The following is a 23131-nucleotide window of genomic DNA, read 5'->3' on the forward strand; positions in this document are numbered from 1 at the left end:
ACCTTACAGACCACAGGTCCTGATCTCAGCTGCAGCAATGGGAACCCCTTTAGGGATCTTCTCTGCTATGTTATTTTTGCTGTAAGAGGGATAAAGTGAAGGCAGCTCCTGGCCGCTCTAGTGAGTGGAAGCACAAAACAGCAGGAGAGCACTCCTCTGGGTGTTGCCCCACCACCCCTGGACCATGCAGCTCAGGGCTGCCTCGCCTGTGTTTCTTCCTCCCCTGGAGCAAGATGAATCGGAGAGTGTGCGCATGGATGGGGATGGCGACAGAGGTGGTGGGACCAGAGAGCAGCCAGGGCCCCGGGCTGCAGCAGCCGCCTGCAGCACCTCGCGCCTGGCTGGGTTTTAATTTTTTATGCTAACTCCTGTTTGCAGCAAACATGGTGTTGTGGTTCCTGGTATTCAGGAGCACGGAGGCGAGCGAGTGAGCTGCAGGCTGTGCTGAAAGCTGGCTGCTGCCGAGCAAGGCAGGCGGCGGGTTGGCTGGGGCTGGCTCGGCGTGGCCGTACCACGACAGGCTGTGCCGTTCCCCATGGGCTGCAGGGGTTGCAGGTCTGGGTGCTGGAAACCATCTCCTGGGAGACCTGAACTCTGGTTACCCAAACCCTGGGGATCGCTGCGTGGGGATGGGGTTCAGCATGGATGCAGAATGCTCTTTGCTCCCGTGCCCTCTTGCTCACAGAGCTTTTTCCCAGCCCTGCAGCTCGGGGGCTGTTTGTCTTCAGCTTGACCGTTCCTCCGCCTCCCCCGCCTGTCTCCTCCACTTCCTCATTCTCGATGTCGGGTTGAGCAAGAGCAGATCGGAGCCTCCTCGGGATCAGGGTGAGGCTGGGGGGCCTTCAGTTCCAAGTTCCTTTTAGATTTTTTTTCTCCCCTCCTTCTCTGCTCTGCGCACAAAGCCGGGCTATGATGAAACTCCAGCTCTGCCTTGCTTGCAGCATTCACGCACGGCACATGCTGGAAATAATTGTCCTTGGTGGAGCTCTGCAAGCTGCAGAGCGATTTAACCAAAAAGAGATGGAAAGCAGTTTTATTTCTGCACTCTGCCTTTCAGTCTAGAGGCAGCCCCCGGCTACAGGGTGGCTCAGGGCAGGCTGGAGCTCGGGCTGTCCACATCTGGAAGCCGTGTGACCGCAGTGCATAGCACCAAGGCCGGGTTCGTGTCTCTTGCTGTTCAGCAGTGCTTATTGCGTTGGGCTTGATGTGGCTTTGATGTGCTCAAGCAGGGCAAGCTGTGGCTGCCTGCAGTGCACTGCTATGGGCATGCTACGAACCTTCTGTAAAATGCGTGTTGGTTTTGCCAAGTTTGGGGTCAGATGCTGCAAGGGGAACTTGGGTAGGTGCTTAGGTAGCTAAGAATGCCCTGTCCTTGAGCTTGTCTGATGAGCAGAAGGGAGTGTGGTAAGCCAGAGGAGGATGTCTGCTATGGGGCCAGGAGTTGTGAGAAGGATTTTGTCAGAGCAGCCTTAAGGAAGGGGCCTGTGCCTAATGTGGAAAGGCAGGGTAAGGATGGGCCACCACAGCATCTCAGCACAGTTCTGGATACACCCAACGCAGAGCCCTCCACGGGGTCAGGAGCAGCCCTGAGCTCCTCTGTGGGACAGGCACTGCCTGCAGTGCACGTGTGCAGCACCAGGCACAGCTCACTCCTCCCTGCTGTGCCCCATGGCCACCCCAGGTTCTCCTCCTCTTCCCCTCATTCTCCTATTCGCACAGCAGCATTGCAGAGCTTGTCCAGCTTTTTCCATGTTGTGGTCTATCCTTCCACAAAAATACTTTGTTTTGTACACAATTCCTTTCCTTTCCAAATAGCCAACCTGTTCTCCTGTGGTTCTCCATAGATTTCTGCTCTCCATCACCAGGGATCTCTTCTTGGCTATCTCAGCTGGCTCAGTTCTATGTGGTTGGTCAAGGTCAGATGGGACTGCTTTCTGACCTGACTGGAGATGAGCCCAAATCCTTTTGCTGCAGAAACTCAGTGCTGGTGGCACAACCATCCAGCCTTGGATGCGCTCTTTTGGTTTCATCAACTTTTGCTTTCCAGTGGGTAAGAGGAGAAAAAGTACCTGCAACCTCTAAACTTGTTTTCTCCCACGTCAGAAGAATGTGAGCTCGTGTGTGTTCCTTGGGGCTGTGCGCAGAGGCTCGTGCATTATTTACGGCATCACAGAGATGAGGCCAGACCTGACCCTGCTCTCACTGGGCTGTGGTCATCAGCAATGGGAGTGAACCCATCATGGTGACACAGTGACAGTCACTGGAGGCAGGCTCAGGTTTCTGCCTGAGTCACTTTTGGGGCCCAGTAACAGCATGTGGCTGAGGGGTTTGGGGTTCAGCCCCCCCAGCTGCCGGGCTCAGGGTGCTCAAGCCAGGCTCCTCATCATTGGGACTGGCCAACCCTTCATGGTTTCTCAGCAGCAGAGCCAAATTCTTGACTTCGGTCCCTTCTTTTGGGGACTGGGAGGAAATGGAGCAGGGGAGAGGAGGATGCACTGTGTTTGAGCCCCGATTCGCATCCACCACCCCCTCACCCACACCCCCAGCCTGCCCCCCTCTGTTCTCACCAGAAGGGCTGCGAGGAGAGTGGGGGTCCCTGCGTAACGCAACCCCCCAAATCTCGCATCTCCTAAAAGCCCATTCTCCCCGGCTGCTTTTTATTGCTAACCTCCACTTGCTTTGCCTCTCCTCCCCTCCCTCCCTTCCCTCCATCTCCCTCCCTCCCTCTCTCTGGGGGGAAAAAAGGTCATTGCGCAAATGATTAGTCAGAGCTCAGTTGCTGTAGCAACCGGCTGCTGGAACTGGGACAGGCGTGCAGCGAGGACAACGGAGAGGTCGACCATCAGCGAGGGCTGGGGAGCCCAGCCTTTGTATTTGCTTTCAAGAGCCGGGGAGCGAGGCGGTGCGAAGCCCCCTGCCCCACGCCACGCACGGGGCTGCTTCCCCGCATCGGCCCCGAGCTGCTTGGCTGCGGTTTTCACCCAGCTGGCGCTGCTCGCCTGCTCGGAGCCGCTGTTCCGATGCCACCGCCGTACCGTCCCTCGTGGCCGTGCCGCTGCTCGGGGCGGCTTCCTCCCCCCGGCTGTGGGTTCAGGGCTCAGTGTCCTCTTGCGACATCCTGCATGGGAAACACAAAGCCGAGTTCCTCCTCATCCGGCACGAGGAACCGGGCGTTCACCGCACCCTGCTTCTTCCCGGTTCCGGACTGCTATGGTGTGTTTGCTTTTGACCCCCGAGCAGCTGCAAGCAGAGACATCTCCAAATTCTTCTCCTGCCCCAAACTCCAGGACAGCAGCTCTTACTTGCAATGCCCAGGGGATGCTTGGTTTTGGTGGATGGGGCGAAGGCTCTCCTGGGGAGGTTCAGCCCATGTGCGCAGTGATTTTCACCATAGAATCAATGAGGTTGGAAAAGACTTCTCAGTTCCCCAACCCCAACCCACCCCACAGTGGGGCCGTGCTTAGTGCTTGGGGCTCATGGGGAAAATACAAAGGAGGAGCCAGGTGTAGCAGCAGCCAGAAGCAGACAGAAGTACTGCTGGGGAGTGGATGGGACACCTCAACAGAGGCACTTTTGGTGGAGTTGCATGGGCTTTGAATGGGATTTCAGGGATGTCTTTGGTCTCCTGCTCGAGGTTTCCCTGAAGCCTCAGTCTTCTGGTTGCATAGGGATTGCTTGTTTAAGGGTCCTCTCCTTAGGTTGGCAGAGGGAGACATAAAGGTGTCCTAAAGGCTTGGGAGCCAACAGGGAAATAAAAACAAGCCAACTGTTCTTTCATTTTCTCTTGCAAATTTCATTATTTTAAAGGCTGTTCCCCTGATTTTTTTTCCAGAGTCTGGAAATCTTTAGGAGATCTGAATGCTTGGAGTTGACCACACTCTTTCTGTGTGTTTTCAACCTTCAATGCTAGCACTATGTTTTCCTTTGGAGATGCTAAATAAAATGTGCAGCTCCAGTCCAGCTGACTAATATTTCAGGTTATCAAAAATGACAACGAAGGAAGGAAAGACCTCCAGGAGGGGGACAAAAATCCATGTGAGTCACTCAGATAATCTGAGCCTGAAACCACAAAATAGCGTTGCCCCATTGCAATGGGGTGGGAGACCATCACCATCCTTTGGGCTGTGGGGCTGCCTGATGCCCAGGTCATCACCACTGCTTATCTCTACAGCTCCCTCCTTGCTCCCAGAGGACCCCCCAGGTATAGACAGGTGACTGAAGGCAGCAACCCTGCGCTGAGCATCCATGAGCCAAAAGAGGAGGTTTGGAAATTTTGGCTGATGCTTCTTGGTGCCATTGGCAGATGGAAGGGTTTAAGAGGATAGGATGCCAGCAGCCTGAGGCTGTACCTCTGCGTTGATGGTACCTCTTCCACCATCTCAGCTGGCATCTGGAACTGATTGCTGCCATTTCAGTGCCTGCTTGGTGAAAAGGACTGCTTGGTTTCTGGTGCCAAGCCTCTCCTCTGCTGGTGCTCCCATCCCAATCCATATTGGTAGTGCTGGTGCTTCCTGGGTGGTTGGGATGCACTGTGAGGCTGGGAGGGAGCTCTGAGGTCTTTTTTTCCTACAAATAACATATGAGAGACTTCAAATGGGCGGTGCTATCTGTGATGGTTTGGGAGCACGTGTGTGACTGTGTGACAGCTCGCTACTTGGAAGGGGCAGAGCCAGGGATGTCCTGTCCAGGTGGGATGGGATGCCCAGCTGATGTGTCTGATGTGGGCAGGGGGTGATGGTGCTCAACCTCTGAGGAAATCCGCCACCAAACTAACACAGAGCTCTACCCTGTGTGAGTAGTTCAGTGCATTTAAAAGCTTCTGTCTGTTCAGTTCCTCTTGTTGGCAAAAGAGAAACCCGCCAGAGAGCAGCCAAGGGAGCACCTGATGCGGCTGGGTGCCAATGGTGGAAGGCCTGACTGCCTTTTGGCCATCCCAGTGCTTCTGTTTGGCCCTCCTGACACGAGCCCCAAAAGCACAGAGGCAATTGGCTCATGGTGATGTGAGAGACAGCCCCGACACGACCCTGTGGCAGTAGTAAGGAACAGAACGTCCACGTGGAACCGAGCCCCAACCCGGCACGTGGGGGGATGACGCAGCGAAGGTGAAATATCAAAGGGAGAAGGGAAGTGCATGGCAGGAGCAGGGGAAGTGGAGGAGAGAATAGCCGGAGCTGACCTCAGCGGGGCGGGAGCGGGGTGGGAGCCCGGCCACAGGCATGGAAGGGAAGTGGGAAAAGGATACAGCTGGGACCGGCTGCAGCCGCCCGCCATCCCCGTCCGGTCCCTGCGCACCGGCACCCATTGCTCTGCCCTGATCCTTCTTCCTTCTTACCTAAGGGCACAGCGTATCCAACCCTGGCTCCCCACACCTTGGCTTTTCTGAAGGCAGCACAGAGCAGGATGCAGCTGAACCTTCCCCTGCCAGCAGCCATTGCCAGCAGCATCACGGCAATGGGGGCTGCCTGGTGAGGGGCACGGGCTGTCCTGGCGCTGCTGCTGTCCCTGGGATGCTGTTTGTGCCTCAGGACAGCTGACATGTTGTATTTTTTTGTGTGTGTGGAGTTTTAATTTTAGCTAGGAAAAAAAAAACCAACCCCCCAAAACGCACCCTGCCTTTAAACATGAGTGCACACAAAGTTTTCAGGAACAGCTCTCCACGGAATGGAATTCTTCTCTTCCTCACGAAACTGCCTGGTTCTAAATGAAAGGCTACTCAGGTTCTTCTGCTTTTCCCCCTCAATCTTCAGTGAAAGTTTTTCCTTCCCGGGTTGTCCTGCTTTCCTCCCAGAGATAGATTTGCTCTTTCAGTAGCAGCAAATATAGGGAATGTGGGTTGTTTTTTTTTTTTTCTGGAATGTTGGGCTTTTTTGGAAAAAAGAAAAAAGTGAAAGCTGTCCTAGAAGAACTCACCAAAATGTCCTCTTTGAACCCATTAGAATGGAATGGAATTGATAAGGTCAAGCGTTTCCCCCTTTTCCAAACCAGTTCTCATCTGTTTTAAGCTGTTGGTGTGGAAGCATTGGTACAGTGAAGTGCAAGAGGTGACTCTTACTCTTTCTTAACCCAACGGGAGAAGACTTCCATCCCACCTGAGTCTTCCTTAGGGGCTGGTGAGGAGCCCTGAGAGCTGGTGATGCTATTGCCACCCAAAAGCCAGCATCAGAAGGGCTCCGTGCTGCTGCCCTCTCCCCTCTCTGCTGGAGGGATGCTCAGAAACCATTGGGGTTGGGGTGGATGCCCAGACTTGGGAGCAGCACAGCAGAATCCTTGGGTTTCGGGGCCCTTTTGTGGCTCTCCTGCATGCTTCTTGGTGTCCTTGGGGAGAAAACGTGTCACTCTTTGTGCTGGGGTAAGGGTTTTGTTGTTGTTGTTTTTTTTGCTTCAGACACGCGATGAGTGTGTTACTCAGGCATGACTCGAGAACTTGTGAGCAATAAAGTCATCCTGAAGTCTGCCAAAAAAAATCTTTTTAGCACACCCACCTCATCACACGTTCCCACTGTAGCTACTTCAGCATGATCTGCTGCTGAAACCCGGCTACCTCCAGGGAAGGCTGTGGTAGCCATCTGGGAGCTCTCAGCAGTGGCACATGGGTGAACCCAAGCATGTCGGCACAGCACTACGCAGTGTCACCTGGCTGGGGAATGGGGCTGTTTGCCAAAGGGATCATTAATATGGTGGGCTGGGGTTCTGCTCCAAAATCCAAGAGAAAACTGGGCTGGAAGGATGTGGAGACGTTGTGTAGCTTTGGAGTAGTGTTCCTCCTACAGCCTAGTCTGTGTCCCACATTTGGGTTGTGTGCTCTCCCAGGTAACAGTGGTAGGATGAGAGGTGATGGCCTCAAGTTGCACCAGAAGGTTCAGGTTGGGTAGTAAAAAACATTACTTGTCTGAAAGAGCGGTGCTGCAGTGGCAGAGCTGCCCAGAAGTGCTGGGGTCACCGTCCTGGAGGCGTCCCAGAGCTGTGGGGATGTGGCTCTGAGGGATGTAGCAGTGGGCACAGTGGGGTGGGCTGGGGTTGGACTTGGGGATCTGAGAGGTTTTTGCCAACCTTACTGATTCTGTGATTCTCACCTTTTGGGGTAAAGACCAGCCTAAAATCCCATAAGGTGAAGAGCTGTGCAACTTCCATATTGCGGCAAGACCTGCGGGGAAGAGACCTTTAGGGGAAGCTTATTGGCAGGAGCACTCACAGGGCCTCAGGTCCGTTGCACAGCCCCACCACGGCCTCGGCTCCACATCCCTGCACTGGCCACCACTGCCATTATGGGATGGCCATCAGTGGCTCTGTGCATTCCCTGGGAAGGGAGGTGGCTTGGAGGTATGTGCAGGCTGCCCCAAAGCAGGTGAGTGCTGCTGGCACTGCAGCTTGATGCCAAAATTCCCCTTGCTGAGGGCTGCGTGGAGGCCAGGTCTACCCTGTAAGAGCCATCATTACACACCAGGTCTGGTTCCTTCAGGACTGGGATTTTCCTGGGGTGGGATGACAAGATTCCATTGCTCATGGGGCAGGATAACAGGGTTCCCTTGATTGTGGGGCAGGATAACGGGGTTCCCTTGTTGTTAGAGCGGGGTAACACGGTTCTCTTGCTCATGGGGAAGAATAACAGCGCTCCTGTGGTCAGAGGAAGGATCAAGGTGGAACACGAGGGCAAAGGATGGGGCTGGAGGCACGCGGTCACCTCCCCGTGGGTGGGCAATGGGAGGTGGGTCCAGGAAGGAGCCCCTCACCTGAATGATCGGGGTAAAAGCCGCCTCCACGAAGGCCTCTTCTCCCCACCCATTCCCCGCCACGGGGCTCTAAATAATTGATACGCTGATAAATAATAGATCTTGTATTTGCTCCTTCGCTTTTCTCTGCCGGGGCGTGTGCTGCATTAGGGGTACAGCGATGGGAGCGAGTGTGTGCGTGTGTCGGACGGGGTAGGGAGCTCTGCAGAGGGGAGAGCATTCCGGGGAGATAAAGGGCTGGTTTGATGTGTGTTCATGTGGCGGGGCTGTTTTGCCTTGCATGCCTTTCTCTTTTGCTTTATTTTTTTCCTGGAGTGAAGCCTGGCGCCAGCAGTCTGGAACCAGCCTGACAAGCTTTTGAGTTATGGAAAGGGGGAGGAGGGGGGAGGAGGGAGAAAGAGGGAGCGAGAGAGGCAGGGAGGAGGAGGGTGAAGGGAGAGGGAGGCAGCTGGGATGTGGATTATTAGGGGAGAACAAGAATACACACAAGAGGCTGGCGGGGTGAGGGCTGGGGGTACTGGGGCTAATGGGGAGGGGACGGAGCTGGCTGCGAGCAGACGTTTCAAAGGAGAATTTTTTTGCACGGGGGGAGAGGGGGAATTGAGTCATTTTGGGCATGAAACGCAAACCTCGCCGCGTCAAGGAACAAGGAAGTTTTTTAAAGCTCCAATTAAAGGGCTTGGAGAGGTCCGGGGCTTTTAAACAGCCTTGGGAAGGGGGAGGGGAGGAGGGGGGTCCTGGCTGGCGTTCAGGCTGCCGTCCCATCAGGACATTCCTTTCTGCTGAACGCTGCTGCTCCCGGCCCTCTCCTCCTCCTTTTCCAAGCTGCCGTCGAATCCTTTCCAACTCCCGCGTCCGAACCCGAAGAACTTTGCTCCGTTTCATCTCTCGCCGCCCGCCTCCCCCTTCGCTCCCCCTCCCCGAAAGCCCCGGGCTGTGCTCGGCGCTTTGATCACGAGCTGCTCGCACAGAAAGCCCCCGGCCCCAGTGATTCGTGGGGTCCTGGGCACGCAGCTCCGGAACCGGCAGCACCTCCGGGTGCGCTCTGCCAAAATCCTCCCCCCCGGGAGGGTGGACACCCCCTCCTGCCGTCACCTCGCTGATGGGAAAAGGCAGCTGCTTCAGTTGTTGAGGTGGTGCTTGGTGCGAGGAGCTGGGGGAGGAGGGTTCACTGCACTGCGGTGGGGTTTTGGCCCCAAATTGGAGAGGGTGGAAGCAGCCGGTTGGGGCAGCAAGGGGGTGGCCTGGGCAGAGCGTTTGGAAGGTTCCCATTGGGGACCCCAAGCAGGGGATGCGTGAGCTCCATTGGGAGCCCGTTGTGGCTGTGGAAGGGTCCCAGTGGTGCTCATGCATCACCATATCTTGGTTTCTCATTGGGTGCCCATGCATCCCCCTTTTTGGGGTTCCCCATTGGGTGCCCACAAAGGCTGCTCAGGAGCTGCTCCAAGGCTTTTCACAGCTCTTGACATCTCATGCACAGAGCACATGTAGTGTTTGGTGCAGTTCCATGGCACATTTCCCTCCCAGGTACCCTCTTATCATTGCCATGCCAGCCCATCGCTGTGTTTCCCAGCCCTGGCACACTGAGAAGCTGCTTGCCCATGGGAGGAAATTCAGAGTGCTGGCAAGGAGATGGGGATTTGGAGCTGCCTTCACATGGGCTTTATTTTGTTTGGTTTCAGCACAGCCTATTTAGCTCCGATGACTGGGGAATGTTTGGGAGAAAGGAGTTCTTTGTTACAGATTGAAGAGCCTTAGGTCCTTGAGTCAGCTTGTGCGAAGAGACAGTACGTGGGCTCTGAGAAGTTGAGATATCCGAGGGATAGGCAGATTTTACTCTGTACCTCTAAAGGGAAGAGAGTTAGGGTTCATGCACCCAGCTCCCAAACAACATCTAAGCACTGTGAAGCACCACTGCCATCTGCCAAGGCTTTGTCTTCGCAGAGGAGATGTAAGGGGGAACACCCAATTTTCTGAAGCCTCCATTACAGGTTGCCTACGAGCGGCAGCTCTTAGGAAAAACACTTCTTTCTCTGGGTTTCCAGGAAGCAAAATGTTGCCCTCCGCTGTTTGCAGCGTATCTGGAACAGAGAACTCACTGCCTCGGAGCCCAACTGGTGCCTTACTCTGGTGCCACATCCCCAGCAATGCCCAGGCTGGCCCAGGACAGCCTCTGCCCTAGAGGTGCATTTCAGACCCATGGGAGGCCCTGTGACCTCTTGGTTGCCTCCTGCTCGTGGGCACACACCTGGCACCTCAGCACAGGCACTTTGCAGGACTGGGCATAAGTTTGGATTTAGTTTGGACAGATTTGGGTCTGCTGAATATCAATCTCTTTGCACTGCGTGTTTCATAGGCAATCCCAAGCAGCAAAGTTGTGCATCCTTAGACCAAAGACCTTGATTTCTCCCTTTGCTTTCATTTCTCCTTTGCAACTCTCTGACCTCTTTCAGGGAACTACTGAGACACACTGGCAGACTCATCCTCTGGTTCCACCTTACTGGAGATGCAATCCAGAATGCAGGTTAGCTTCCATAGACCTCCAACATCTAACTGGTGGAGTCTTCAACTAAACAGAGGGAATGGTTGCTCTTCTTTGTAGTTGTGGAAATGGAGCCATGGGTGAAAACAGTCAGATGTTAGGGCAGGGATCTCTGCTGTGTGACATGGTTTCATCCAGAAACCTTTGCTGCGTTAGCTCTATTGGCACTCTTCATCTCTGGTTCTTGAGATGCTGCCAAGAGGGAGGTGACCCTCATCCCTTTCCTGCCCAGAAGGTAGCAGGATACAGCCCTGTGCCCAAGCACCTCCCTGCTCACACAGGAGCGTGACCCACCAGAGGTGGCAGGTGGAAATCAAACGTAATATGGGACTGTTGGAGCACAGAAGAGTGAGATGAGTCGTGGTGGGGAGACCAGCCTCACCTTTCATATTCTAATGCCTTGCCTTTGCCTGATTTGTGAGCTCTGGGGAGTCCTGCTGGGAATTCACTCAAACGGAGGCACACGCTGCCGTCCCTCGGTAAATTACACAGAGATATAATGAAGGAGGAGAAATCAGTTACTCTGTGACTGCAGCTCCCCAGGGGACCTTAATTCAAATATTTGTGGAGCTGAGCAAGTGGGGCGTTGGGGAGCCGTGGAGTTGGAGTGTCTCTCCACAGGCTTCTGCAGGTGGTTGGTGATGGCAGGGCTGTGCACTGTGCAGTGGGATCCTTCCCCCAAGGGCTTTGAGCTCTTGGTGGTGTTGGCCAAGAGGAAGGCGATGAGGAAATAGGGAGCGTTGGTGCTGCATCTTCCTTGAACACAGGGGTGCAGATGGTGGTGGTGGCTGGAATGTTTGGAATGACTGTGGGGTGACGGGGGATCTGCCCATGGCTCTGCACTGCCCCAAGGGCTGTGGCCCAGCTGGGGATAGCTCAGTCCTCGCCATGTTTCCTCCAGCCAGACGGGAGCAGGGCACATGTGGGTCTTTTCCACCACCCACCCACATGGCCATTACGTTCAGTAGGGATCATAAAAAGGGTTCCATGCCACGTGGCAGCAGGTGAACCCCGTATCGTTCAACTCAGGCATGAGAAAATCGATTTACCTCCAGCTCCGCTGCCAACCTGTGCCTTCTGTGCGCCCACAAACCAGGTTCACAGGGCTTGCCTGAAACAACAAGTCCCGCTTCACCCTGACAACCCAGGCTGTGACTCAGTGTGGTCCCACACCATCGACCCAGGTGCTCAGAGACACCTGTACAGCCAGGATAATGCACACAAGTGTGAGCACACGCTCCTCGCACGCCTGCTCGCACGTGCATCAGCTCTGCTGGCAGCACCGTGCCGCTCCGCTCCCATGCCGACATCCCGCACCGAGTGCACGGCACCACATTTGCACACACACATGCTCGCTCCGAGCAGCACGGCTGAGCTTCGTCTCGGGATGCCGTGTACAACGGGGGCAATCTCACTCACACCCGAGTGCAAGCCCCCACGTCCTCCCCTTGCACACCCAGCACCTCGGGTCGGCACGCACACGCGGTACGGATCTGCGGCACGCCAACTGTTGGGAAAGGGGAAAAAAAAAACCCCACACAGATTCAGCCGAGAGAGAGAGGGGGAAAGAAAGAGAGAGAGAATGACAGACTGCAATCCCCCTTGAGTGCCTATCCTCATGAATATTAATAAGATGGTAATTAAAATGCAGGGACACAGCAGGACGGATGCAGGCGCTGCCTTCGGAGCGCTGGGAACGGGGGGAGCGCGTCTTTCCAGGCAGGTTTTGATTCCGTTCTCTGATGAAAAGAAGAAAACGGAGCCTTCAACTTTAATCAGTTTAGAGTTTTTTTGACACGACATATCTTTAATTGCTGATATTTCTGCTCTCCTCAAACCCAGCTCTACCGTCTCCAGTCTAACCGGAGATAACGAACCACGGTGAAGCGCCGTGGATTCGTGCCTTGTTTACGCCTCGACTTGTTTGCTACTTTGCTGGGGTTTCACTTCTTTGCCTCGGGTTGGAGGGCACGGCCCTGGCACACCCAGCAAGAGCGGGGGGCTGGAAATGGAACCCAGCATCTCTTTGTGTAGCCCCCTCCCCATAGACTTCCCCTATTGAAGCCATAGGGAAACCAACCTCTTCTGGGTGCTCATCTCTTCTTGGCCATGGCTTCCTTTGGAGGATGCTTGGGGCAGGCTCACAGGTCTCTGAACGAGGGGAACTGAAGTGTCGCTTGCTTCTGGTGAAGATCATCCACTGGGTCTGATCTGTGGATGGAAGAACGTCCAATGGGTCTCGTCCATGGATGGAGAACAGTGTTGATGGGAAAATGAAGGAAGAGTGTTGTTGGTGCCCAAAGAGAATGTCTTGGGTGTGGAAGTAGGACCAGGTCAGCACAGAGATTCGGATGATGTAGGAGGGGCTTTCTGGCGAAGCGAAGAAAATAAGGACCCACAAAATACCCCATACCAGTATGACTGTTTAGTTTAAGTCAAGCCATGATGTTTGGTTTGGACAGAAAGGTTTTTTGTTTCACTGTGTTTGGAGGTGGCTTATTTTCTTTAGATCTCCTCTTTTACGTTGAGGTAATCTTTGAGCTGAAAGCAATAGGTTTGCTGGAATGAAAAAAATAATAATAAAAAAAATCTTTTAGAAAATGCCCAAATACAATTTGTCATGCAAGTGATGGAAGATGGTTTGCATTTTCAAACCTGCCCAGCATACACACCATGCAATATCCCTGCTGGAAAAGCAGAGCTGCAGCACCCTGGAGCTCTCGAGGTTTTGCTGTGCAGCAGGGCAATGCTGGCCTATAACGAGGCCTTTTCAGGTTGGACATTAGGAAAAGCTGCTTCTCCAAAAGAGCAGTGCTGCGCTGGCACAGCTGCCCAGGAGTGGCGGGTCACTGTCCCAGAGGTGTTCCAGAGATGTGGCACTGAGGGCTGTGACAGTGGGAGTGGTGGGGAAGGATGGAGTCGGACCTGGGGATCTGAGAGGGCTTTTCCATCCTTCATGATTCTGTGACTCTTCTCTATCACAGACCTTCCCAGAGAGGTGTGGGATCCCCTTCTCTGTACCCAGCACACACTGTGGGATGCCTGCTCAGCCCAGCTGACCATGAAGCACCTTTGCCATGAAGCTCCAGCCCATTTCCTATACCCCATGGGCAGCAGGGGGGTCTCCCTGTCATCCTGCCCTACAGCAAAGCTGCTCCATACTGATATGAGCTGAAGCCAAGACTGATGGTGAACCGTCACAAAGCCAGTGTGTCAGCATGCATTCTTGCCCATCAGGGTGTTTGCTTTTCCATCCTTTTTAATGCATTTCGGCGTGGCAGGATTGATGAGGGGGTTATTTGCGTGTCCCTTCTTGCCTTTCAATAGGGTGGGTGTTGCAGCATGGGGTTGGACCCCTCTTCTCTAGCAGGAGTGGCTCTTGCATTGGCTTCCCTGGGCCATGTCAGAGCTGGGAAACATGAGGATTTCTGGAGGACGTGGAGGGGAAGGGCAGGTGGGGGACAATGAAATGGGAGCTCAGTGAAGGGGACAGCAGAGGGAGGTGCCAGCAGCTTGGGACCAGCCAGAGCTGGGGGGAAACAAAACAAAGCTGCTTTGGGTGTCATTTTCAGTGAGGGAAAAAGTCATTTTTATTATTTTTTCTTTTCTTTTTTTTTACTGCTTCCTTCTCCTCCTTCGTTCTCTCCTCTCTCCTTTCTGCAGTGCTAAAACAACACTTTGAGAACTGAGAAGGGCATGGTCTGAGCTTCTCCTCAACCCCACACCTCCCAGCACTGCCGTTAAATCTGTGCTGAAAAAAGGATCAGCAAATATCAGGTTTGCCACGCGGATGCACTGACAGGGTTGGGGCACTTGTGGCAGGGACAGCCCAGAGTGACAGCCCCGGAAGCACCCAGCAAGGGCAGGAGTGCAAAACCCCACGGTAAATGGAAGGAGAAGGCGTTGCTTTGCTGCTGAGAGAGAATTTAGGTGGCAGGGACGAAACAGAGAAGCGCTGTGCAGGGAGCGGTGCTGGGGCTGGAGGGCCGTGGGAGGGAGGTAACAGGATGGCCCCGGGTACCGCTTCCTCGTGGCACCCCTCCAGCCGTCCCCGTCACCCCCTAGTCACATCCTGCTTGCTCTGGCTCCTGCCTCATCCTGCTGCCTGCAGTTTCTCAACCCCTTTCCCTCCTGCCAGCACTTTCTGGCTGCTGGGGTTGCTGCGGGGCAGCGGGGCTGGAGGCAGCTCTTGGAGCACCGGGAGATTTAGGATCGACGTGCTCCATCCTCTCCTGTTTGACAGCAGAACTGCCATTTAAGGGAGGGTTTGGAGGAGACATCTTCCTCTTTCCAAATCCTTCTTACCGGTGTAGCCCCCATCCCGCAGACCCTGCAGCACGGAGCATCCCGGCATCTATGGGATCCTCACCCTTCCCTGGTCTTCCCTGGGCCCTCGCTTTGTCCCCAGTGCCCTTTCCTCCTCTGCAGCCCCATCTCCAGGGGGGCCATGTGCTGTGGGAAGGATCACATCCTGCTGCGGGACGCTCTGTGCCCTGGCAGGGCGCAGCTGGAGCTGGCACTGCTCTGCGCTGGGCTGAGCTGTCCTGGCTTCCAAGTGCTTCTGCAACAGCAGGAGACCTCAAGGGGAGTTCTTAGTGGAGCAGGGAGATGCTGCAGCACAGCAGCAAGCTGGAGCTATGGGGAGGGAGGGACTCTGCCACAGACTTTGTGGGCTAACCTTGGTCAAGACAGCTTTCTCCCCGCATGTTTCTTGTTTTTTTTTTTTACCCAAACACAACGCTGCCTTTGCTAGCTGTGCTGGTGCAGAGGCTGGTTCCCAGCACCCCGGAGGAGGGCTGCTGGCTGCTGCCACAGCACTGCACTGCAGCAGCTCTGAGCTCAGCGCTCCGTGCTCGGGGTCTCAGCCCCATTGCGGAGTTGCTGCCGCAGAGCTGGGACCGCTGGGACCCCCATCCACATCCTGCATCCCCTCTTTGCTCCATTGCCCAGCGCTGAGGCCTGGGCTGAGCGGCGGGCGGCGTCGCTTTGGGGTTTTGGCACACGGGGAACGCAGGTGGGTGGGGGAGGCACTTCCACTATCCCTGCCGTTAGGGAGCACAGAGCCCGGGGTGCTGCGTTGTGCCCCCAACAGAAGGCAGGGAACAGACGGAGGAGATGGTTGCGCCCTCCTGGGGCTCAGGGATGGGGCTGCTGGGCTCTGGTGTGGTGCATCCCTCCTTCCCCATCCCTCTTCCCCACGCTCAGGGCAACGTGGCCACGCACGGAGCCAACCAGGAGCGATGCGAGGAGGGTCGCAGCTCGGCGGGGCGGCTCTGGGCTCCCCGCTCTTCCCTCCAGACCACGCAACGGTTAAATTCCTTTCCAGCTGAGCTGGCAAGCAGAGCCCGAGCATATTAGTCAGATCCCTGTAGGGGGTGGGGAGGAGGAAGGAGCGAGCAGCGAGGAGGGGCCGCAGCCCAGCGCCGGGCTGAGCTATTCTCCGGGGCGAGTGCGGGGAGGCAGCGCAGCAGGAGTTGCTGCTTCCCAGAAACTTGATTATTTTTAACCCAGGAAGAAAAAAAAAAAAAAAAAAAAAAAAAAAAAAAAAAAAAAAAAAAAAGGAAGGAAGGAAAGCGGGCAGATTTAAAAAAAAAAAAAAAAAAAAGAGTGGGGGTAAATCTGAAGAAACTGGAAAACATGAGGTTGGCGTCAGCACACAGCTTTGCAGAGGGGAGAGAAGGGGCAGAGAGGTTCAGGCTGCCCTGGGATGGGGAACGGAGCCCCAGTGGAGCTGCCCTGTGGAGTGGAGGAGAAAGCAAGGTCTTCTTTCTCACACTGCTTAACCACGTGTAGATGGGAGCCTGGGCAAAGTGCAGAGACATGTCGGTGTTGTTCCCAGCATGACATGGTTGTGTTGGGTCTGAGATGCAGAGCCCTGCAGCGGTTGTTCAAAGCCCCACAGCTGGAAGAGCGCTGGGGATCTGCTGCCCCACGCCCAGAGCTGCACTGCGGGCACAGGCACAGCAGTGTGGATGGGACACGGTGCATGAAGTCCTCTGTGAAGGGCAAACCCTTTCTGACCCAAAACAAAGTATTTGTATGACTGCAGCACCTGCACCTGGTTGGAAACTCAATGTCTTCCATGGCTGTAACACCAGCCCAAAGCATTACAAGCCATGGGCCCTTCCAGGAAATATCTGCAGTCCCTCACTGTGCTGCCCAGGGTGGTACTGGGGCTCCTGAGCTGCTGTGCTCAGCCTCAAACTGAGCTCCATGGGGAACATGACGTGAGGAAATGTCCTATATCCACAGACACCATGTGGAAGCAGGGCCACGACCCTCCCTGAGGAGGTTCTTCCATGTTGGACCTCTGTGGGACTTGGGCTGTCATCAGCTCTGCTCTGCTGTGCCCAGATCCTGGATAGTGATGTCCACATGATGGCATCAGAACCATTATCGCACTGGAGAAGAAGCCCTTAATTTTGCAGACACAGCCAAGCCAGGTCAGAAATTGGATCCTGTTCCCCAAAGGCAAAGAAGTGACAATGGCAATCAGTTCAGCTGAACAGGCAGCAAGCCCCCCTCAAACTGCAGAGAAAACAAAACTCTTGACAAAGGCACTGCTGCTCCATGGCTCCATGTGGGGCTGCTGAGGGCCTTTGTGCTGGTTTGGTCCATGGAGCAATGTCACCCCATCATGTCCCAGCAACAGCCTCCCTGCCACCAACAGGCTCAGCAGTGCATGCCCCATCCCTGGAGCTGCTCAAGGCCAGGCTGGATGTGGCTCTGGGCGACGTGATCTGACGGTTGGGGCTGGAACTGGATGATCTTTGAGGTCCCTTCCAACCAAACCATTGTGTGACCCGATCAAAACATGTGGCTCACTGGGTGCAAAAGTGCCAAGCCTTCCTCCTCACCTCTTCCTCTCCCAAACGCCAAGAGCCTTCAGTGGAGAGCTCTCCCATGCTGGCACAAGCAAGGGCCATGGGGATGGGCCAGGAACTGCTTCCACCCCACGGCTGCAGTGGGATGGAGCTCGCAGCATCACCCTCCCCACTGCATGCCCACAGGGCTGGGGTTTGCTGGGGGGCAAGGGTGGCAGAAGGCCCTCCGAAGAGCCCCTCTTGCTGCAGGCAGCCTAGTGCACTGCTCGCAGGGTATTTTTTTCTTCCTCGCTCTTTGTTAAGCTCCCTTTCAGCTGAAATGGCAATGCCTGGGTGTTCTGAGCTGACAATAATTGCTGCAGTCTAGACACTGTCTGGTATGAGGCACGGGGAATCAAAGAGGCCCCTTCTCTCGCAGCGACTTTCACACATGCTCCCTTGCTTGGGCTCCTTCCTTCTCCCTCTCCCATGTTCCCTTGGTCTTTGCCTTTTTTTTGTTAATTTTTTTTATTGCTCCCCTCTATCTGCATCGCGCAGAGCTGGAGGAGAAGCGTCAGCATCTTCCCCCACGCGTGCTCCCTCTCCGCCGTCTGTTCCATGCTCCCCCTCTCCCTCTCTCTCTCCCTTTCTCATCTGTCTCCTCTTTCTCTCCTTCCTCCACTCTTACCTTTATGCTATTCCCTTCCTCCCAAAGTTAGCAGAGAAGCGAGAGGGTGGGGGCTGGCTCTGCAGGAGTTTAACTCCTTCCTTACCCTCTCGAAGCGCTCCTCTTCCTGCTGAGCCCCTCCTGGCTGTGGGAGCCCCTACCCACCCCATCCCTGGATCCACAGGAGGTGCCTGGTTGTGCTGGAGTCACATGCAGCCTCATGTCCCGATACCATGGGCATGGAATCATCCGTTCCTGCACCATTGCTTGGCCAACAGCACGGCCATTGGGAAGAGGTGTCCACTGGGGACCCATAAGAAGGGGCGACTACTGGGGGTGCATGGGATGGCGTGTCCATTGGGGACCCATGGGAAGGGACGTCCATTGGAGGACCATGGTAAGGAGCATCCATTGAGGGCCCATAGGAAGGGGTGTCCACTGGGGGCCCGTGGGAAGTCCCCCACGTCTCAACATTGCAGTGGTGCAGAGCTGGGGAGGTGCTGCAGCTCCTCCATCACCTCCTTGCCCAACAAGAAGGCAGCCAACGTGGGAGATGTGTCAGAGCACCTCACTGCCACAACTGCACTGATGGGCACACACAGCACTCGGGAGCAGCAGCTGTTCCCCAACAAATATTTGCTGGGGTGCAGGTGTGTCCCAGCTGCAGGAAACCCATCATTGCCTCTTTGGGTACTTGGGTTCTCCTTCCACCCACAGCAAAGCAATGGGAGATCTGCAGGCTGCACCAGACCTCTTTTGGTGCTGCCTCAGTCTGTGTGTTGCTGGTGTTTCAGTGGGATGCCGTGTTGCAGTTCCAATCATGCCCAGGACTTATTGTGCTATCATGCTATTAACAGATCATTTCTAGCTCACTTCTGGACTTCTCTTAATCTCTGCTCCCTGCACAAATAGTGGCTTTTTCTGCAAAGCCCAACTAAATAGCGCCGAATTCTCATATGTGTGTTTTGATTGCTGTCAAATGCTTTCACCAGAGGGGAAACTGAGGCAAGGCACAGGGCAGCCATCTGCCAGCCAGCAGGGCCCCCCCATGGGACGTGGAGCTGCTGTGCAGCCCCGCTTGCATTGCCCAGCATCTCAGCGGCGGCGGTGCTGCTCGCCTACCACGGGAAAGTCACATTAGGAAAGTATGCAATGTATTTTTAACTGTCTATAATGCAATTTAGCAGCTGGAAACGAGGACAGAAGCCAACCCCGTGCGACCAGCCAGATCTCTGCCGTCCATAAGCAAGAACTCGGTGGACGCGGTGTTATTCTGTCAGGCTGGGGACCTTGTTTGGGAAAAGGGCAGGGAAGGGCCGTGTCCTCAAAGTCGGGCTCTGTCTCTAGCCAAGGGGTGATGGAGCTTGGGGACCTCACTGGGGCAAAGAAATGCTGGTGGTGTGACAGAGCAGGAGAGGAGACAGCCCCAGGGGAGGGAAACAACTGCTGGAGGTCAGCGGCAGAGCCAGGAATAAAATCCAGGTGTGCTGAGCTGGCGCTGGGTTTGTATTCCCGCACGTGGGTGCGTGCAGCACTGCTGTCCCCAGGTGCAGAGAGAGCTTCTCAAAGCCACCGGTGCCCTCCGGAGCTCCACTGCAGGCTGTGGGGCAGCAAATCTGCAGGATCTGGGGGGAGAGATTTGGGGTCTGTGTTCCCTGGAGCATCCCATACAGCACTGCTGGGTCCGGGCCCCGCTGGAAGGATGCTGATAAGGCAGCGAGGATAAAAACACTGCCTTTATTTTGAAGCTTATCTCCAAATCCTAATGAAAACAGATGAAGAGGGAAGGCAGGGACATCGGAGGTGCAATGGGGCTGGGGCTGGGCGGTGCTGTGCAGCAGAATGCGGCTGGGTTGGGAGTCCAGTTGGCTCCAGCATGAGATACAGCACGGGGGGAGTGTGAGATAACAGTAAAGCTTTGGGGCAAACCCAGCGAGCTGGGGCACAGCTCTTGGGTCCCACACATGAGGGGAGAAAAGCTGGAGTGGCTGCAATCCCTCTTCCTGCCCCACCAACACCCTGAAACTGAGAATCCACTCTTAATAAGGGACTTGATGAGGAAGAAAAACCTTGAAACCAAGGAAACAAGGGAAGCAAAAGGGGAAAAAATCCTTTGCAAGGGGTGATGAAGTGGGAACGTTTAGCAGGTTGAAGGGGAGCCTGCTCCAGCAGAGGTCCCATCCCGGAGTGGCATCAGCTGCAGCCTGGGGCAATGCTGTAGGAGAGCGCTGGGGGCAGGAGGTGGGATGGAGGGGGGGGAGCAGAGGGCTGTGGAGAAGCTGTCCGAAGGTTCCACGGAAGGAAATCCTTCCTTGCCAGATCTGGGACACCCCTCACATAGGGGCAGCGACACACGCCCTCCGTCGCCGCCGTTTTAACGCAGGGCGCAGCAAACCATGGGGAGGGGGCACAACCCCATCTGTCCCCATTCAGAGCAGCGCTGTGGGGCGCACACCCCCATCCCTCTCCTGTCCCCATAGCTCAGTGCCCGGCCCCACTCGGTGCTGCGGGACCGTAACGTGATATTTCCCCGCGCGTCCCCCGGAGGGTTTTTTCCATTACACAGAACGGAGCTGCCTGCGCGCCCGGCTCCCCCGCCTGCAACCTCTGGCACCGCTTTTCCAGCGGCACATTGTGCAAATGTAACCTTTCAGCAAAGCCACTCCTACGGCAGGAAGCCGTGGGGCCTCGGCTGCTGCCAGGAACGCAGCCGGCTCGGAGCTGGAAGGCAGCCCGTTAATCAGAGCCGGCTGACAGCAAAGCACACATCCTGGGCAACAGATTTCTGCTCCCGCTCCCTCGCGCTCAGCCTCGCCTCGCCGTGCCTGCATCGCTCCTGCTCGGCTGCTTTCTGCCAGCCCTTCTGCCTCCCCCTCCTCTTCCTCCTCCTGGGGTGTCCAGCAGGGTTTGCTCCTTGCTGTGCGTGGGGGCAGTTACCAGCCTGGGGGTCCTGCTGTGCATGGGGGCCAAAGGGGTGTTTGGTGGGGCTGCCCCCTGTGGTCACAGCACCCACAGGACCCCCTGCAGACAGCACTTACAACCACACCTCAGCACCGTACCCATCACCATATGGCAGCGCTGTGCTCATGGTTCTGGCCTGCCTGATGGAAACCCATTGTGCCTATGGGGTGTGGGGCCATGGGGTGTGGGGCTGTTCCAGAACCCCCAGCCCTCCCCAGGCCCAGGGGACACCCAGCCCTGTGCTGCAGGCAACTTTGGGGAAGTGTCTTGCCCGCCTCCAGTTCACCATCACAACCAAACGGGAGCTTTTCTATGAGCTCAGATAACATGGAAGGATTCTACTTGGCTCATACCCGAGCTTCCTCCATTTACATCTGCACTCGTGCCCAGGTGAAGCCTAGCAAAGAGCAAGAGGTGAATAAACCCCACCATCACTGTCCCCATGCAATGGGCTTTGTATCTTTTGCATCTTGTTTCTTCCGGGACTTGAAACACGAAAGTGCTGCATTGTAGTTTGTCTATTTTTGTGTTGTTTCCAGCCCAGCTGGAAGCAGGAGGTATTAGAAAATGGCGAGGTGGGGGTAAAAAAAAAAAAAGAGAAGAAAAAGGAAAAAAGAATCGATCTGGCAAGAGTCCATCTTCCTGCCAAATCCACCGAACCCGGGATGCTCGCGCCTTGCTCATCCCAACCCATCCCCTCGTGCCCAAATGGCTTTGGGGATGCTGCACAAAGCATGGCCCCACTGCTGGCGTCGAAGCCATCCCTGCATTTATTTCACCTTTTCCTCTGGTTGCGAATTGTCCGGGAGCAGATGGCGATTTTCTCAAGTGTATCCGTTATTCGAAGTCGCTCACCGAGACAGGGATGGCTCACACAAACCCGGCCCCCCTGCAAAGCCATCATTTGGTCTTTCCATCTGCCCAGCCACTGCGTTTGGTGTGGGTTACAGCCAGCTCCATGGGGCAGAGCGGGACGGCACGGCCCTACACGGTCATCCCCTTAACTATGGGACGTGGAGCCGTGACGGCCAGGGCAGCTTGGGGTGGAAAGCAATCCCTGGAGCTGGGGGGACTCTCTCCTTATGAGTCCCTGAATGGGCTCCCAGGCCCATCTGCTGCCACATTCTGGCTGCATTTTTCCATTTTCCCTTCCCAGTCCTCTCCTTCTCCCCTCTGCAAAAGCAGCCATGGGGCCGGGAGCTGCCTTGCAGGGATGGGGCAGTGCGCTGTAACCGGAGCCCATTGGGACCCCCTGCGCAGCCCCACGCCAGGAATGTTGCTCCAAGGGGGGCTGCCAAGGGCTGACAAAGGGGGAACCGCTTTGAAATGCAGCTTGCTGTCCCTCCCCTGTGGCTTAAACAAATACCCCCCGGCTCAGGGGGTGCCTCCTCGCATCCCACAGCCTTTTGTTGCCAAGCTTTTGTCTGGGGTGTGGAGAAAGGGCTGGGACCCCCCCAGCCTCCCCCAGGACACCCATGTGGATGGGGTCTGGGATGCTGAGCGTGGGGCTGAGAGTGGCTCAGTGTCCCATCATAGGGCCTGGGGATGCTCTCTGAGTCCCTTTGCCTGCTGTCCCTCTTGTCCCATCCCCATGGTGTCTCACCATAGGCGAAGTCTTTGAGTCTCCACATGGGAACTACCATCAGCCTGTGCCATTCCTGTGTGCCAATCTGCATCCAGCATCCAGCTCCCATATGGGGGGGGCCCAAACCCAAAGCTTGAGGGTGTTGCAGAGCCCACTGCCCCTAGGATTCCATTAAGGGACTTGTAATTTTGCATCCCCAAAGGCACTTCATGGAGTTTCCTTCCGGGGAAAATAGTTGGGGGAAAATCCTTTGAGGGGGGGTTGAACAACCCCAAAATGCCCAAGGAAATGCCCAAGGACATGGCAGCGCTGGTCTGCAGCCATTGTGCCATGCAAAAGAACCTCCTGAATTAACCACAGGAAAGGTAAAACTCAAAATGAACCCCTTGCAAACCAGACCCAGACTTCTCCACCCTCCCCCCAAGGCACAAAGACAACAGAAGCCCCCAACTGCTGCTCACATCCCTCCACGCCGCCCCAAAGGTGGGAGATGCCCTGAGACACCCCCAACCAGTGCCAACGGGGCCACCATGGGAAGGCTGGGTTGGGGTCGGGCAGAGCCCCTTTATCCCTTTGCTTTTGGGGGTGGGTGCACAGGGGGATCCCCGGGGAGGGGGGCACTCAGCCCTCCTCTGTCCACGGGACGGCGGTGGGTGAGCGCAGTGCTGGGCTGTGTCCCCGGGGAGCAGCGGCCCCGCAGCCCCGCGCCGCGCTCGTCACCCAGACAAGAGATCAATAACTAATTTCACTGCAGCAGCAGCGCGGGTTTTTTTCCAATAATTGTGAGCCGGCGGTTGGGAATGAGGCTCTCAGCACCGCTCCACACTAACCTGCGCCCGATCA

The 23131-nt window shown here is 55.7% G+C and overlaps 1 protein-coding gene across 2 annotated transcripts; it reads left to right on the plus strand.

Annotated features, from left to right (window-relative positions):
- Nucleotides 1-837: 837 nt before the first annotated feature.
- LOC128073721 (uncharacterized) lies at nt 838-22924 on the plus strand. Of its 2 annotated transcripts, none has more exons than XR_008202841.1 (4): nt 838-1159; nt 1845-2050; nt 3833-5102; nt 5338-8198. XR_008202841.1 is itself a non-coding variant. In XM_052668897.1 (4 exons), exon 4 carries the CDS (start codon nt 17476-17478, stop codon nt 18652-18654), a length of 1179 nt encoding a protein of 392 aa, XP_052524857.1. In that variant the 5' UTR covers nt 838-1159; nt 1845-2050; nt 3833-5102; nt 13936-17475; the 3' UTR covers nt 18655-22924. The 2 variants fall into 2 exon arrangements, 1 of the variants encoding a protein (XP_052524857.1); XM_052668897.1 differs by lacking the exon at nt 5338-8198 and adding an exon at nt 13936-22924.
- The last annotated feature ends 207 nt before the right edge of the window (nt 22925-23131 follow it).

Source organism: Tympanuchus pallidicinctus, unplaced genomic scaffold, assembly GCF_026119805.1.
Source record: "Tympanuchus pallidicinctus isolate F22 unplaced genomic scaffold, pur_lepc_1.0 scaffold8, whole genome shotgun sequence".
Lineage (NCBI taxonomy): Eukaryota > Metazoa > Chordata > Aves > Galliformes > Phasianidae > Tympanuchus > Tympanuchus pallidicinctus.